Consider the following 17404-nt stretch of genomic DNA (forward strand, 5'->3'; position numbering starts at 1 on the left):
ATTTTTCAGATTTAACTGACTAGTGGATGTATTGTACATTAATGAAGAAATAATGAAATAATTTTCTGAGAAAATATAAAATAAGTTAGCATTGTTTGATTAGTTAATTAAGCAGTATGAGAAACATTTTGATTAAATATAAAAATAGCCGTTAAAAATATGACTAGAAATGACAGATTGAAAGAAAGTGGGAGAAATTAAAAAAGGAGACAGTGTGAGAGAGAGAAAAGGAAAAAGAGAGAGATAAGGAAAAAGTGAAGAAAGGCAAAAGAAAGTGAAGGAGAGAGGGAAAGAGAAGAGAGAGAGAGAAAGAGAAAAAAGTTAGAGAAAGGGAAAAGAAAGTAAGAAAGAGGGAAAGGGAAAAGAAAGTGAGAGAGAGAGAAAAAGGGAAAAGAAAGTGAGAAAGAGAGGAAAAGGGAAAAGAAAGTGAGAGAGAGAGGAAAGGAAAAAGTGAGAGAGAGAGGAAAGGAAAAAGAAAGTGAGAGAAAGGGGAAAGGAAAAAGAAAGTGTTAGAGGGGGGGAAGAAAGCGAGAGAGAGAGGAAAGGAAGAAAAGAGAGCAAGAGAGAGGAAAGGAAAAGAAAGTGAAATGAGAGAGGAAAGGGGAAAATGTGAGAGAAAGAAAAGGGGGAAGTGTCAGAGAAAGGAGGAAGAAAGTGAAAAACTTAACAGATAAGTGAAAGAGAGAAACAAGAAAAGAAAATGTGAGAAAGAAAAGGAGAAAAGTATTAGAGAAAAAGGGGAAGAACATGTGTAAGTAAAAGTGATGAGATGATGTTGATAAGAGAGAAAAGGAAGAGCACACACATACCAGATTCAAATGAGAAGCCACTGTAATAAATAGCGAACAAAGAAAAAAAGTAGCAAAATTTTTTAAAAAAGATGACCAAATGGATTGCTTTTATCCCGAGAGGAGAACACAACTTACAAAAGCAACAGAGTCCAAGGTTTGAGTCTGCATGTAAAACGAAAACAACAACAATGGCTCAGACATCAAAAATAAATAACAAGTAATATACAAACACATATTTTATACCAAAGTTGAATCACAAGTACAAGCAGGAGTCAGAAAAAAAGATTTTTTTTTTTTTTCAATTAAAACAGCAAAACAACTTTTACAAATTGACCATAACATGCAAGAAACGTTAGAAAAGTGAAACAAGCGAAACAATTTGTGCTACATTTCTAATTCTTCAGTTAATTTTGTATCACGTATGTTTGAATTGTGAAGGGTTTCAAGTATATATATAAAAGTGCTATACTTTTTTTTCTATTAATTTAGGCTTTGTGTCTCATTTGTTTTCAAGTGCTTTCTGTTCAGATGTTTATGTTGGCTTTATTTCTCTCTCTATATATATATATATATTATATATATATATATATATATATATATATATCATGCTTGATTCTAAATATGTTGCATTCATGGCATTTATATTTTGTACTGTGGTCTCATATAAGTGCTTGCAGTGTTATAAATTATATAGCAACCTTTTCTTTGATCATTTGTACATATTTTTCATATAGTTGTAAGTTGTAATGTTTGCATTAAATATTTTGTATAGTTTACTGAGAGATGTTTATTATTTTGAGACATATTTTTATAACCAGCTAATCATTTTCCAAACACCTTTTGTGGGCATGTGTTTTTCACAAACGAGTCCTCACTTATCAAGGCCTAGAGACCACTCGAGGATAAGGGTTAATGAGTGCACAGTAATCAATGGGACCATATTGTAATTGTTAGTAGAGGAAATTTGGTAAATTGGATTACTTATCAAAAGCTTGTTCACGTTGAACTTAGAAGCAGGCAAACGGAAGAGAGTTCCACAAGCATACAGAAGAGAGTTCCATAGGCATGCAATTCAAAGGAAGAAACTTCATTCATGGAATCTACGTTTAGGTTTATGCACACATAAAGAGTGGGGAAAATTATTGATTGTGGTTTTAGCTAGACGAGTGTTTTTCAAGTTTAGCAGGAGGGGACCATAGATTGGAGCTTAGACAAGAACTTGCCATAAAAATAATGATAAAGCAAAGACAAGCTCGCAACGTCTCCTCTATGGGAAAGAGGTAGCAGGGAAGAGAAATGGGCATCCTTCACTAGGCTATGAAGTCTATTTTGAACTCTGTCAAGGCAGGATAAGCTGTTTCTAGCAACTTCTGCCTATCCTTGGACGTACATGGCTCTCATAGAGGTAAAGAATTGCATCGGCCGTGAGATATCTACTGGAGCGGTAGAATGATCTCTCTATTTTTCCAGCAACCTTGGCAACGGATTTGATGTAGGTGTTCCATTTCAGATCAGGAGTACAGGTCAGATCTAGAAGCTTGTTAAAACATGGAGCCTTCCCAAGACAAAAGCCATTCATTTCAATTGATAATGTAAACACAGAAGCTTGGTTTTAGATGCATTAAAAGTAACCAGCCACCTCTTTCCCCATTGCACCAAATACTAAAGATCAGAGGAGAGAGAATCAGAGAGAACTTGTTCATTTACGACTTTTCAACTGTTGCCATAGATGCTAGTGTCATCAGCATAAACATCTACAAATGATCTTAGGATGTGATTTGGAAGATCATTGATGTAGATCAGGAGGAGAGTTGGGCCCAGGATGGACCCCTGAGGTACTCCAGCATTAATACTGTGAGCTTCTGATTTCTGCCCATCAGCAACTAATCTTATGAACCTATCAGAGAAATGATTTAATAATTGAGAAGACATTTTCAGCCATACAATAGTTAAAGATCTTATGGAGTAGACCTTTATGCCACACCCTATATGTGTGTGTGTGTGTGTGTGTGTGTGTATATATATATATATATATATATATATATATATATAAAATGATGGTTATGATGAGAGTAATGGAAAAATAGTATTCTGATAATATAGAGAGATAACTCTATATATAAATAAAGTTAACTATGTGTATATTTAAATGAATGCAAATGTTTTTTTCCCTCATATACTCTAATTATATTAACATCAAAACAAGGTGAGCTTATTTAATTCAATGATACAACATAAGATTTTTAATACCTATGTCCTCCCATGCTTTTTTGGTCTTTCCCCGTGTGATTAATTTATTAGAAGCTATTTATAAAATAAATAAAGAAGACCAGTGTTTAGTAGGTAATTATAGTCCACAATGTAGATGGTATTAAAAAAATATCTTATGTTGTATCATTCAATTAAATAAACGACTTGTTTTGATATAAATATAGTTATGATGTATGGGGAAAAAAATTTTGCATTCATTCATTTAGATATACACATACTTAACTTTTCACACACACACATGTATATGTATGCATATACGCACATACATAAGAAAGAGAAAGGATAGTATTATCTGCAAATAAATGTAAAACAACAGTAAATGAAGATAAAAGACAAGACATTTTACTCACCGATGGATCCTCTATTTGTGGTCCGTCTTCTTCAAAAAGTCCACCTTGCATTACTGGATGAGCTCGACCTCTGTTCCCTACATCAGGACTTTGAAATACACTCATGTGAACATCGCTTTCTTCTGAGACGTTCTCAAGACTAGACCTTATATACAAAAAAATAAAAAATAATAAAAATAAATTTAAAAAAACAAAAACAAAAAAAAAACATGATATACCTAAAAGAGTTTAACAGCATATCAACCTTTTCGGGTAATTTAATAACAAATTCAAGTATTTTATTGAAGGTTTTTAGGTTTCAAGTTCTTAATCCTTCATATATCGTCATTCAGAGTTTGCTTTAATTAGTTATTCATGATGTAAATTTATGTGCACATCTCTGGATGAAGAAGAGAAAAGTATCTATTTAAACTATGAATGGGATCTCGGCAAGTATTACTTCAGGTTAGAGTGGAATTAACAGTGTGGCAATTACTCAAAATCAACATTTATTGCATGGATAGATTGAATTATGAGCCCAGACAGGCATAGAGAAAAAATAGTTAAGAAATAGTGAAAAATATTAAAAACTGTAGAAGTGATATCTTATTTTGTGAGAAAAGAAAGAATTTATCCTGAAAAGGATTTTTTTTTTTTTTTTGCTTCTAATTAAAGCTGGCATCAAAATACCCATAAATCAATATAGTGATGATTATCATCATCATTTGCAAAAACTTCAGACATAAAATTGTCACTCTATAAAAGAAAACATGATTCCATTTCTGTTTGATGAAAACCGGTTTTCTTTTTTTTTTGTTGCAGACCATCTAGAAGTTAGCTAGTTGTGTACAAATCCCAAGAGCGATAGAAGCCTTCTATCATGTCTGAAAGTGACACAATGTTTAACGAGCGAGATCGGAGATGTGCTGTTGTACAACTCATGCTCTTTACCGATCCAAGTTACGACAACATGACCATTGTCAGCAGCCTCAAAATGCACATCTGGATGGTTCAACGCTTCACGGCACAGCTCAACACATCGGACGACTCTTTGAAGATGTTGGAGTGGAAGCCCAAGGCTGAGGACACGGCCAGGAAGACACCGACGAAGGAGTTTATCGAAAAGATCAAGGCAATCATCGATGAAACTCCCCAGCAGCCTATTCGGCAGATTACCAGAGATTTAGGCATCTCACACACAACTGTGAATGCATGTGTGAAGGAGGACTTGAAGTGTAGGTTCTACAGGCGCCAGACAAGCTAGATCTTGACTGAGAAGACAAAGAACCTCAAGCTAATGAAGTCCGTCGGGTTGCTCAACAAACTGAAGCATTCCAAGAAGTCGAACATGCTCTTATTCTTTTCAGACGAAAAGAACTTCAGCCAGAACCAGATGCACAACAGCCAGAACCATCGTTAGATTGCTACGAATAACAGAAACATGTCCAGGGTGATGAAAACAAAGTTTCCAACCACGGTTATGGTTTTTGGTGTGGTTTTAAGTGAGAGCCACATCATGTTACCTCACATCTGTGAAGTTGGCTTGAAAGTCACACACCAAAGTGTATCTGGGTGTGCTGAAGAACGTGATGATCTCTTGGTGCAATCAAGTGGTTGCTATCATACCCTGGGTATGGTAGCAGGATTCAGCGCTGGCCCACAAGTTCAAAGAGACCATGGCTTGGCTTCAGAAGGAGTGCTACAACTTTGGAACCTTCTTTTCCTGCCACACTCCCTCCGCCAGAACCTGCTGGACTACTTCGTTTGGTCATACCTTGAGAATATCACCAACATGACTTCAATACTAAAGCCAGCCTGATCGGTGCCATTGACCAAGTATTTGCTGAGCTCCTGCCAGCACTTGTGGAAAGAGCATGCTCCCAGTTCCAGACCCATATCAAGGCGGTGATTGAGGCTGAATGCAGCTACATTAAATAGATGTCAACTCTACTACATAATCAAAATACCTGAATTGATTTTTTTCAATAAAAGTCTAATTTATAAAACTCTTATGTCTGTCTGTCTGTCTCCACATTTTTAAACTATCTCTTCTGAAACTAAAAGTCACAGAGCGACACTAGGGGCCTCAAATCATTGGATTTTTTCATGGACCATTCTTTTATGGGTCTTTAGCCGGTTAAAATAGTTTTTAAGGGGTCAAAATTGAAAAAATTGTTATACATTTTATACAATCATCTTCGTTTATTTTTAATCAGTTCATATGCGTGTCACGTTGGTACAGTGGTAATGTCACCATGACGTTTGAGACTAAGAGAGCAACCTCTGTCATGAATGTGCAGAAGAAGTAGAAATGTGCCATTAAATTCCTGGCAGAAGTGCATTGAGAATGGTGGTGTCTATGTAGAAAAATAGACCTGAAGTACAAAAGGTTGCTTGTTTTAATAGTACTACTTCTGTATTTGTAGCTTTTCAACTTTAATAATAAGAAAAAATTTGGAACAATCATTGTAATAATGAAGGAAAAAGAAAAGATAAAGTATAAAAATCAACTGACATGTTTGAAGTTCTTAAATGACTGAAGTTGGAACTGTCCATTCCTTGTTTTAATTCACTTTGTTGTTTGGAGATTAACCAACTCATCTGCGACAATTGATTGACGTCTGTTATCCTGTGATGAAAGAGAAAAATAAAGAAATGTTGAATAAGAAACTGACAGAGAAATATAAAGCTTATATCTTACCGATCTTTTATTCCCTTCAGATGGATCATTTTGTACAGCACAAACTATTTTGTAAAATGACAACATGAATAGCTGCAGATAGTGATACGGTTTAAATGGGTACGTTATTGAGACAAAGATAAAACAATAAAATTACAAATGAATAACACCAAACATTAATTTATTACAAACTATTTAAAAAATACTTGTGCAAATTAGACATACAAATAGTTGTTTGAATCTTTGCTTTGTACAATTTTCAAAAGACTAGGTTGCATTATTGATGTGAGTCATTTTAATGTTTATATCAGCTCAAAGGTTGTGTAAATAATAACATTCAAGATGAGAACAGTAGTTTGAATAATCCAAATTATCAATCCTCATCTCAAAAATTCATGAGTAGTCTTTTATAAGTATGCCTTTGAAAGTCATAATATTCAGTTTAAAAACCGTTTTACATACTGGCATCTACAAATTCTGAAATATAAAATAAAAGTAGAACAAGCCAAACATACGAGGTCCCCCTCCACAAGTGAAAAATTTACTTTTACCATGACTAATGTTTGTGCAAAAAAAAAAAAAAAAAAAAAAAAAAAAAAAAAAATCCAAGATGTGGTTATTGAGAAAAGTGTGAACATATGAATGATTTTGGGGCAATTTTACTCCTATACTAGGGTGGCAACCAGTGTTATCCCAGAAATTTCGTACTGGCAAAAATTTACTTTCACCCTAACTAATGGTTGTGAAAAATATTCAAAAAATTAAAAATGTGGTTATTAAGGAAAGTGCGAACAAATGAACGGATGAATGACTTGGGGGCAATTTTACTTCTATAATGCACCCCCTAGGGTGGCAACCAGAGTTATCATGTGCAAATTTTTTTTAAAAATCCAAGATGTGGTTATTAAGAAAAGTGCAAACAAATGGGAGTGAATTACTAGGTCCAATCCCTCCTTTGTCGGGGACCAATAAAATAGTGATAGTAGTAAGAACCAAACAGGCCACTAATATTTTAAAACTATAACTATGCTTTTGATAGTCATCATCATAATCGGTTTAAAGTACGTTTTACATGCTGCCATATATTAGATAACTTTGTGATGAATTAAATTTTTTTTTTCTCGCATGGACAAAGCAAAATCTGCAAATCAGATTTATACAAAACACACGTTTAAATCCATAAATGCAAAAACGGTCCTCTTGTGACGACGACCAGTTCTACGCATGCGTCAGATGACGTCATGACCTGATTTACTTTAAATAGTTGAAAAACTGACTAAATTTCATGTACGTCGCGTTAGCTCAGGTGTTATTTAACATATATATATATATTTCCAATATGAGTGTTATCTTTATGGCGCTTGTTTTAGAGGAGGGTGATCTAAGGGAGATAACTTCCATTTACTAAAAAATAGAAGCACTACCGAAACAGTTTACGAAAATGCAACCACATTAACAAACTTGAACAAAAACGAATACACAAATTTTTGAATAATAACAACAACAATACAAATGAAAATACACGAATAATATACCTGAACAATTATAATCAGTTAATCAATTGAAAAAAAAAAACAAAACAAGTTAATTAACAAACTAAAAATGAAACAATGTTAAGTAATAAAATAATTAAATGTTTTTAATTAAACGTTAAAAAAACAAAGCCAATAGTCATTAATCGCATGCTCTCGTGTAATGAATGAATGCATGAATGTAGGATTGACATGAAATTCTTAAAGATAAATTAAAATGACCGAAAAATGGGATGAAATGACTTAAATAAATAAAAAGTAAATGACTTAGAATGACTTTAATGAACTTAAGGATGAATTGAATGACCTTAAGAATGACTTGAATGCTTAAAAAATAACTGGAATTCTTCAAAAACAACTTGAATGGCATTGAGACTGGCTGGTTGTAAAGTGGGTGATCATTTTACATTAAATTAATACAGAAAAGTGATCCCCCACTTTATATCACAATAAGTACAGCATGTAGTAAGAGCAGATGGTATTTATTTGCTCTCCCACCGAGCAAATTAGGCACAAGGCCGATTTTTAATGTGAGGAGTGAAGGGGAAATGGGGACCAACTCCCCGGGGAGTAGGGGAGCTGGATAGTGACAATTTGTATGAAGGATTGTCCCTACATTGACCAAGGATGTGGGGCTGCCCCCATATATGGTCTTTGCTTGCAGTATCTGCCGGAACATATACTACACTTTGATCTTGGTCAAAAGGCCAAGAAAAGTTCCTATTTACAATGCCTCCCCACGGGACAGAGTTAGACACCAGGGTCGTTTTTAACGTGGAGAAAAGGAACAAAAATAAAAATTGTCTCAGTCGTGAAGGATTTCTCCTCCACTGACAGAGAACAAAAAATTGAAGTGCAGCATCTGAAGAACAGATGGTATTTATTTGCTCCCCCACCGAGCAAATTAGGCACAAGGCCGATTTTTAAAGTGAGGAGTGAAGGGGAAATGGGGACCAACTCCCCGGGGAGTAGGGGAGCTGGATAGTTACAATTGGTATGAAGGGTTGCCCCTACATTGACCAAGGTCTTATATGTGGGGTCGCCCCCACATATGGTCTTTGCTTGCAGTATCTGCCGGAACAGATGCTACACTTTGATCTTGGCCCGAAGGCCAAGTTTCAGATAAGGGAAGAAAAGTTTAAAAAGCAAAGAACAGCATCTATTAACAACAGACCTTTGATCTTAACCAAAAAGGCCAAGCACAAAAGTGTTACCGACAGACCGACCGACTTATAGAGTCGCTTGCACCTGACTAATAAACTTGTTAATTAACGTACACAAAACCAAAAATAAATAAACTGTAACAATGAAACAATGTTAAAACTACAAAAAGTAAATGAACTTGTGTTAATCAATAAAAAAAAAAAAATATCACATATTGATCGCTTATTGCAAGAATTGTGAGGGAATATTTCTCCCTTTTCCGTCAAAGAAACTCTGTGAAATGAACAATTTTCAGATATGTCTTTTAGCATGAGACCAAAAAACCATGTCATATATATATATATATTTTTAATAATTTTCATAAACTGTTTCGGCAATTTTTCTTTTTTAGTAGTAAATGGGAGTTATCTCCCTTAGATGATCCTCTTCTAAAACAGAAGTGCAACCTTTATGTCTTATTCTGCGTTCAATTTACTTTTCATACATAACACATCGTCATCATCAAATTTCCGAAAAGGAGAAAACAGAAATGCCCCACATTACTGAGAAACAGTAGACACTTCAAAGTGGAAGACATCTTTTCCAAATAGTTTTTGTACAGAATTCCCTCTATATTAAAATAAAAAAATTGTATAATGAACAGTGTTGAAACAAAAAATATCATATTCAAAAAATTATGTAAAGTGATCAAGTAGTTTTATTTTTATAAAGAAAATCATTTTTCGGTGATTAATGGGAATTCATAGGCATTACCAAATAAATTTCACATTTGACTTATTGAGTTATCTCCCTTTATTTTCCAAGATATTGTTTTCAAAATGGCGGACAAGACAAATGCTCTCCTGCTACTCATAAAATTTGATTTTCTTATTTAAAAATAAAGCTATTTGATCCATTTACATGATTTATGGCATATTTTTGTTTCATCACGAATGGGTACATCATATGGATTGGTCTTTATTTTTGTTTTTAATATAGGGTGAATTCTGGACAAGAACCAAATTTTTTTTCAAAACAAGAAAATACATAAGCATTTCTCTTTGAAATAGAAACTTATGACGCAACCTGATACTAATACATGCAAAATATTATAAACATACAATAAATATTTAGAAATGACTTACGTGTCTTGAACATCATCTTCGGGTACGCGCTCTGATGCAGCAGTCGTATTGTTATCTGTGTCATCGTCTATCTTTCTCCTCTTGGTGACTGGAGGCACTGGAAGCTGTGGAGTTGAAAGGGTTGACGCTTGGGCGGCCGCAATTACTGCAGAAGCAGCAGCAGCTGCCGCCGCTCGGTTACTAGCTTCTTTAGCCATGGCAGCAGCATCCATCGTTTCATCACCAGAGGCTGAGCAAAAACAATTGTGAGAAAAAAGAACAAGTATGTTATACAAGCAACAAAATCAATTAAGTTTGATTTATCCTCTTTTACAGCATATTTTTTTTTTTTTTGTATGTGTGTGTAGAGCACCGGAAAAAAAAAAAACAAAAAAAAAAAAAAACACATTTTCCCTAAATAGCAGTTTTGATTTAAGAGAGTCAAAAGAGGAAGACATTGAATGTGTATATGTTAAGAAAGGAAATCATTTTGGGAAGACACATAAGTCACTAAATATTCTTACTCATTTCATGAATACTTTGAAATTTTACCCTTCACAGAAAAATTAACATTTTAAATTCTCAAGGAGAGAGAGAGACATAGAGAAGGTTAACACAGATCCGAGATTATTGGCAATTTCAAACTGAAAACAATAATTCATGTCACTTCGGTTTCATACAGATTTTCAATGTCCATTTTCAAGGACTTTTCAAAGTTTTTCAAAGCCTTCTCCAGACAAAATTTAAGTTTTCAAAACAAAATTTGGGGGTTGTTTTACAATCTGCAGTGATTAAAAAAAATGGTAAAAAGAAATAAAAAAATATATAACTAATAAATGTTACCATAGCTAATAAAAATTACTTTGCAATCTACGTGGATCATTTTTTTGTGTTTTTAAGTAGTTTTAAATGCCTTTTTTTTTCATCTCAAATATTAACTCTGTTTACGACTTAAATTTCCAACAAAGATAGCTACCATCTTATCCATTTCTTTCTTTTTTTTTTTTTTTCAGGGCAGCCAGCCAGTCTCATTTTAGGTTATCACATTTTTTGGGGGGAGGGGGGGGGTATTTATGGCAGCCCAAAAAATTAAATTATAAATGAAAGCAAAAATAGAGGGAGGGGTTTATTGTCTTTCACTGGAGTCGATTAAATCTGTGATGAAGGGGCAATGGATTCAACAAGGAAAATTTTAGATAAAACTTAATTTTCTCATTTCCTTAGACTATAAATCGGTTTTATTTTCACTGTTCTAGTATGACTGCTGTACGCACACTATTTCCATCTTTTTGCTTTGAGTTCTTATCTTATCACCTGGATTTATGTCTATTGCAATGATACAAAAAAAGACAATGTATCATGCAATTTTGAATTTACAAGTTTCAGTGGTCATGGGAAAATGGATTTCTTGCTAGACATCTGCAACACTTATCTGCTTCGACAAGTATATTTTTTTGCTCATTCAGACTATATTTACTTTTAATGGGTTTTGTTACGCTGCATATGCACTGTTTTACCTCTAGGAAACAGTCTGCCCTTGACTTATAGAATGTCCCTAAGTTCTATATGTCCTCATTCATTATGAATAGTATGCCCGGAAGCATTCTTTTTGACATAGTCCGACTCCATACTCACGACACCATGTTGTTTGAAGACTTCATCTTGGTTCTTCCCACAAACACACATTTTTCGTTTTTTGTCTGGAATAGTCTCACAGAAGTGCCATGCTGTGAATCTAGCTTGGTCATTACCCAAACTTGGACGATCTGCTCTTTTCCTGGGCTACTGGTAACCATGAACCAGTCCTTCAACCACACCAATCAAGAACTCGTGATGGTTCATTTTTTTTGGCCATCGATGTTTGGATTCATCTTGTACATTATGTAGGCGTTTGTCACAGTTTTGTCTATCAAATGGAAAAAACTTTCTTTCAACGCTTCACAGACCTTCTTTCTGCAGCATAGGTGTCCGTTATTTGGTCAGAAACATCGACCCTACCCATACTGGCATTATAGCTACCACAGAAGGAATAGCTTTTTTCCTCAATGGTCATTGCAGCATGGGTTGAGAGCAAACGAACTTGCTTTTTGTCTATCCAAGAAACACAGAACACACTAACCATTGCACACTGCAACAATGTCTACTTTCACCTTCAGTTTCCTCTTGATATTCTCAGCTAAACCATGGAGATCAGCACGAACAGTTTCTGTGACATAAATCTCATTTTCTGTCATTTCTGTACACAAAGGCATGCTTGTGTAGTAGTGACAACGTCAGCTTACTCACTCATCAGTAAAATCACCAGATTGTGCTATTTTTCAATGGGGGTGTTAGTTACATACACATGAATGTAGCACATGGTAAAACAACAATTATGTAGTTACACCACTAAGGCAATAGGCGACATTATTGTCGTTAGACTGATCTATGGGCTAAAAAGTCACAGTAATTTTTTTTTCGTAAACCTATGTTCTACATTATTGTTCTCTGTATTTCAATTCTTGCTTTTTTTTTTTGTTTTCATGTTAATATGTTTTATTATCTTCTAAAAACAAAATAAAAAAATTGGATGAGAATTAAATCCTCATCTATTAAAAATATTTTTTTTGTTTTCATGTTAATGTTTTATTATCTTCTAAAAACAAAATAAAAAAATTGGATGAGAATTAAATCCTCATCTATTAAAAATATTTTTTTTGTTTTTATGTTAATATGTTTTATTATCTTCTAAAAACAAAATAAAAAAATTGGATGAGAATTAAATCCTCATCTATTAAAAATATTTTTTTTGTTTTCATGTTAATGTTTTATTATCTTCTAAAAACAAAATAAAAAAATTGGATGAGAATTAAATCCTCATCTATTAAAAATATTTTTTTTGTTTTCATGTTAATGTTTTATTATCTTCTAAAAACAAAATAAAAAAATTGGACGAGAATTAAATCCTCATCTATTAAAAATATTTTTTTTGTTTTCATGTTAATGTTTTATTATCTTCTAAAAACAAAATAAAAAAATTGGATGAGAATTAAATCCTCATCTATTAAAAATATTTTTTTTGTTTTCATGTTAATGTTTTATTATCTTCTAAAAACAAAATAAAAAAATTGGATGAGAATTAAATCCTCATCTATTAAAAATTCAACTCTGTCAGTTTTTGTCTTCGTGTTTTTGCACCTTCATAAATGAGTAACTTTCGTCTAGAAAAGTTGGGACTCGTCAGTAGACGTTGTAACAAATATACCATACAAAAAGCTGGTTTGGCTTCAACACAACCAGGATTATAGCCACACCAGTAATAAATGAATATCAAAGTTGAGGTGATCCAATCAAGCTGACCACATAATCTGGAAACAATTTATGAGTATGACTAAACTGACCAAGGCAGTTAAAAAGTGCACTGGTCACTTGTACTTTGAAGTGTTTCTATTTATTTGCTTCCCCTACAAGGGACGAGTTAGGCACAAGGTCAGTTTGTAATGTGAAGAAAATCCAGTTCCCAGAAAGATCTCTGGAATGAAAGCAAAATTAATTAAGTTTACAAAAATTTTTTCCTTTACTATCAAGAGCAGAAAAGATTAAGTGTATTATCAGAACACATACTACACTTTGTTCTTGGTCTTTTATTTTATCCTCACATTCAATGACCAATGTTTTTGACAAAATGGGAAGAGTTGGTGTTTTCCGCATCAGAATCTTTCCATTATTTTGTTGACAGCTCCTTACATCAAGTGTTTTCATGCCTCATCTGAAGCAATTTCCATTAAAAAAAAAAAAGTATCTTGATCATTAAATAATGTATCTATAGCGTATAGATTAACCCCCCCCCCCCCCCCCGAAAGGAAACATACAAATTTCAAACCATTTTCAATTTGTAGATACAAACGATTTCGGGTTTGTGACTTACTTGCATCCATCTTGCGCTTGAATCCATACCGTTTTTGGGTTGCCTGTCTGAGGGTGATTGGATGTATTTCATGCTCTCCTTGGACTAAACTATTTCGATATGCAATTAAAGGTTGATATTCATTGTCAGATCGATCAGTAGGTATACCCATTGGCAGGTGTTTGTCCAAATAGTTCACCCTAAAAAAAAAAAAAAAAATCAAACAATTGAGAAGGAAAACAGATTAATCAAACAAATAAATAAAAATTTAATATTTTGGTCTTAGAAATTTTGGCCTCAGAAATATACTTTTTCTTTCTTTCTTTTTTTTTTGTGAGAATAAAAAATACTGAAACTTATTAGATACACCAAATAAAAAACATCTAGAAATTATCTTGCGCATCAAATAATAAGTAAGGAGTACAAATGTGCAACGACACATGCATTGTTATACAGCAAAAGATTAGTTCATGCAACTTTGGATTCATATGTTGGTCATTACAAATGTTGGTTGATTTAACTTCAAGATTTTGAAATAATCTTAAATCTGAAATGAATTCATGACCCAGCAACTCACAGTTAAGTGGATCCGTTATAAATAAATAAAATATTTTTACTATTATTCTTATCTTAGTTATTACTTTAACAATGTTTTGAATGATTTTATCGTTTGTCTTTCTTCATGTACATCTTTTTCAAACTCATAACTTATACAAAATTTTAAACTGAATTGTTTATTTAGTCCGTGGAAACAGATTGTCTTGTTCTGCAACTCTGGTACAAAAGCATCAGCTCTTGAACTCTTACTCACCTTCTTTTTTTTTTTTTTTTTTTCTTAATTACATTTTCACCCCAAACAAGGCACAGTGCCACTTTGATGTAGGGGGTTACTATCAGGGACTTAAGTTGCAGGGATACTATGTAGGGAGTTGAGCAGCCAGATGTCTGTTCACATTACACTTGAACTTCTGCATGTCAGTACAGCTGGAGAAGCAGGAATCCAGAAAAGATTAGTAGCAGATGCATCAGCTCAAATGTGACAACAATACTCCATACATAGGTGAATGGGGGCCTTGTAGAGGTACAGGATACTTTCAGGTGTAAGTGACTTTCTAGCACAATGAAGATGGCCCATCTTCTTTGCAGCAGCCTTGGCAATGTATCCGTTCCAACTGATGTTCCTTGTGCCCTTCCATGAGTTACAAGATCAAGTGCATATATGAATTCTGAGAACAATCTAAATTGTACATACAAAATTAGCCATTTATTCAAGAACTTTCAATCAGCTTTGATAATTTTTATGATCAAATATATTGTGGAACAAACTTATTTAAATAATATCATTCCACAAGTACTAATTTAAACATACTTCATATCATTCATAAAGTTATGATTTTAAAAAGGACGGCCATGTACTTTAAGGTTTTTTTTAAAAAAAAAAAAAAAAAAGAAATGAACACCACTTAATGACATAAAAAAATTTTCATGCCTTTGTTAAAATAATAACCATGTTTGAACTCTACCATTATACACTCTGTTTTTTAAATTTTTTTTTATTTAAAATTTCCAGGAGTAAGGTGCATTTGAAGAAGGTCATAGAGCACAACAGTGAAAAATAGCAACAATCTAGACGAAGGAAACTGTTTGAAACATGTAAAGAAAAATAGTCCATCTTAGAAATATAATAAAATTGTATATCGTCTTTGAAATGGCTAAAACCAAATTGATGATTGTGGTAGCAGCATTTCCCATGTGTTCATTTGACTCATTTTCATTTTTATTTTTTTTCTTCATTTAACATGTCTCTTCCACATAAGACATGTGTTTCAATAAGGCCATCGTGGCACCAAATGATTTTCCCTTTGAAACTCATTTACATTGGTTCCATATCATTGAGGTCAGATTTTATGGAATCATTCCAAGTATTGTTTTACCTGTCTTTTCCTTGTTTACTCTTTAGTATATGTACACATCTGTTTATCCAACCATCTGTTTATCCAACATGTCCATACCGCAAAGCTGACTTGAACATAATATTCTTTATCATTCAACCAATAATTCACTCATTTGATTAACTCTTATTCTTAAGTGGTTTTTAGCCTTGATAAATAACAACTCAGTGTAAAATAATAAAAATAAACAATAAATACTTTCAACTTACACTGTTTTTTTATCTTGCTTCATCAATTTATTTGTGAATTCACAGAGAATTTCCAAAAACGCTAAGTTTGGTGGAATTCCTTTTGGGTCACTAGGATTGGTAAGGGGTGTCAAACTGAATAGAATTCCTTCCCTAAAAGACAAAAGAGTTCAAATGAATAAGAAGATTGTTTTCTTTCTTTCTTTTTTAAAGCTGACAACAATTTTCCATCTTAATTTACTTATAAAGATGCACAAAAGCGACACTTACTTATGCATGGCAGCAACAGCCTCACGATTCTTCACTTGGTCTAAACCAAATGATAGGGAAAATCTTCGGGCCAACTCCTAAAAGTAACAGAAATAAGATATTTACATTTAGGAAATGAAAAAAATTTTTTTTAAATAAATAAAAATCAAGAAAAAGATACAATTGCTAAACAACAAAATGGATTATAAATTATGACAATAATGTATATAGAATTTATTTTTTGAACAGTAAGACATCTCTTCCTGATTGCAAACATTCATAGGATAGAGAAATCTTTACTAAACCCCATTTATAATACTTAGCATACTCCTATCTTATGATCAACTTATAAAGTCAAATTCGCTGGATGACTAAAGGCCGAATCTAACATGCCCTTGTTCGCATGATATTTTTTTTACAGGTTCGAAACCTGACCCTTGTGAGTAGCTGACATTCAAAGGCTGAACATCTTCGATCAGTAGTGCCTTTAACAGATTCTCAGGATTTGTATCTCCAACCATGTTCTAAACAGCACAATCTACACACAATGTAATCCTCCTAGACTTGAGGAAGTACTCTTTATCAGGAGGGACCAATGGTTTAGGCAGGCCCTTCAGTGTCCACTAACTGACCTAATTCATAAGACAATAATAGCACTAACACTGCTACCGAGATGGCGCAAGGAGTGGTGGTCAATTGAGGAAGTGGCTCACATTGGTCAAAGCTGACTTGGAAGCTACAACTGGTTCAAGTGTTCAGTGTGCGATGATTGAATCGCGAATGGCTGAAGTATGCTGAGGAGTTGGCAGCGGACAGACCTGGATGGACTGCCTTAACTCATGATGTGGCAAATTCACTTGGAAGCAGCTCTACCCATCCCAGGTGAATGCTCTTAAAATTATAAGTACGAGTAAACATATAAAATCTTTTCTTAGTTAATAAAGTATGTTTTATTACTATAATATTTAAAGAAAAATGTGTATTTTGTAGACAAAATATTAAAAAGTAGAAGAAAAAGGAAAAAAAAAAAAAAAACTATTTTTCCTTTTTTGGTCTCCCAACAAAAGGAGGGTGGACCTGTAAATTCACTTGTCCATTCGACCATCTGCAATTTTCTCAATAACTATGCCTTGGAATTTTTTTAAAATTTTGCACAAACATTAAACATGATATGAGTAAAAAAGTAACAAAACAGATTTTCTAAAAAAAAAAACTCTGATTGCCCCCCTAAGGGTGTCTTTCAGGTTAAAATGGCTAAA

The 17404-nt window shown here is 33.4% G+C and overlaps 1 protein-coding gene across 4 annotated transcripts in view; it reads right to left on the minus strand.

The window, feature by feature from the left end:
- LOC145287904 (cohesin subunit SA-2-like) overlaps positions 1 to 17404 on the minus strand; it is a 140088-nt gene that overhangs the window by 9180 nt on the left and 113504 nt on the right. For 2 of the 4 annotated variants that reach the window (XM_080135845.1, XM_080135846.1), the window contains exons 27-33: positions 16167 to 16243; positions 15918 to 16049; positions 13778 to 13956; positions 9892 to 10120; positions 5907 to 6020; positions 3413 to 3557; positions 927 to 953 (exon numbers count right to left, since the gene is read on the minus strand). In XM_080135845.1, the coding sequence (XP_079991971.1) occupies positions 927 to 953; positions 3413 to 3557; positions 5907 to 6020; positions 9892 to 10120; positions 13778 to 13956; positions 15918 to 16049; positions 16167 to 16243 (903 nt within the window). The remainder of the gene's footprint in view (positions 1 to 926; positions 954 to 3412; positions 3558 to 5906; positions 6021 to 9891; positions 10121 to 13777; positions 13957 to 15917; positions 16050 to 16166; positions 16244 to 17404) is intronic. The other 2 variants (XM_080135847.1, XM_080135848.1) reach the window with 1 other exon arrangement.

The sequence above is a fragment of the Euprymna scolopes genome, chromosome 11 (genome assembly GCF_053919585.1).
Source record: "Euprymna scolopes isolate OS-2025 chromosome 11, ASM5391958v1, whole genome shotgun sequence".
Classification (NCBI taxonomy): Eukaryota; Metazoa; Mollusca; class Cephalopoda; order Sepiida; family Sepiolidae; genus Euprymna; species Euprymna scolopes.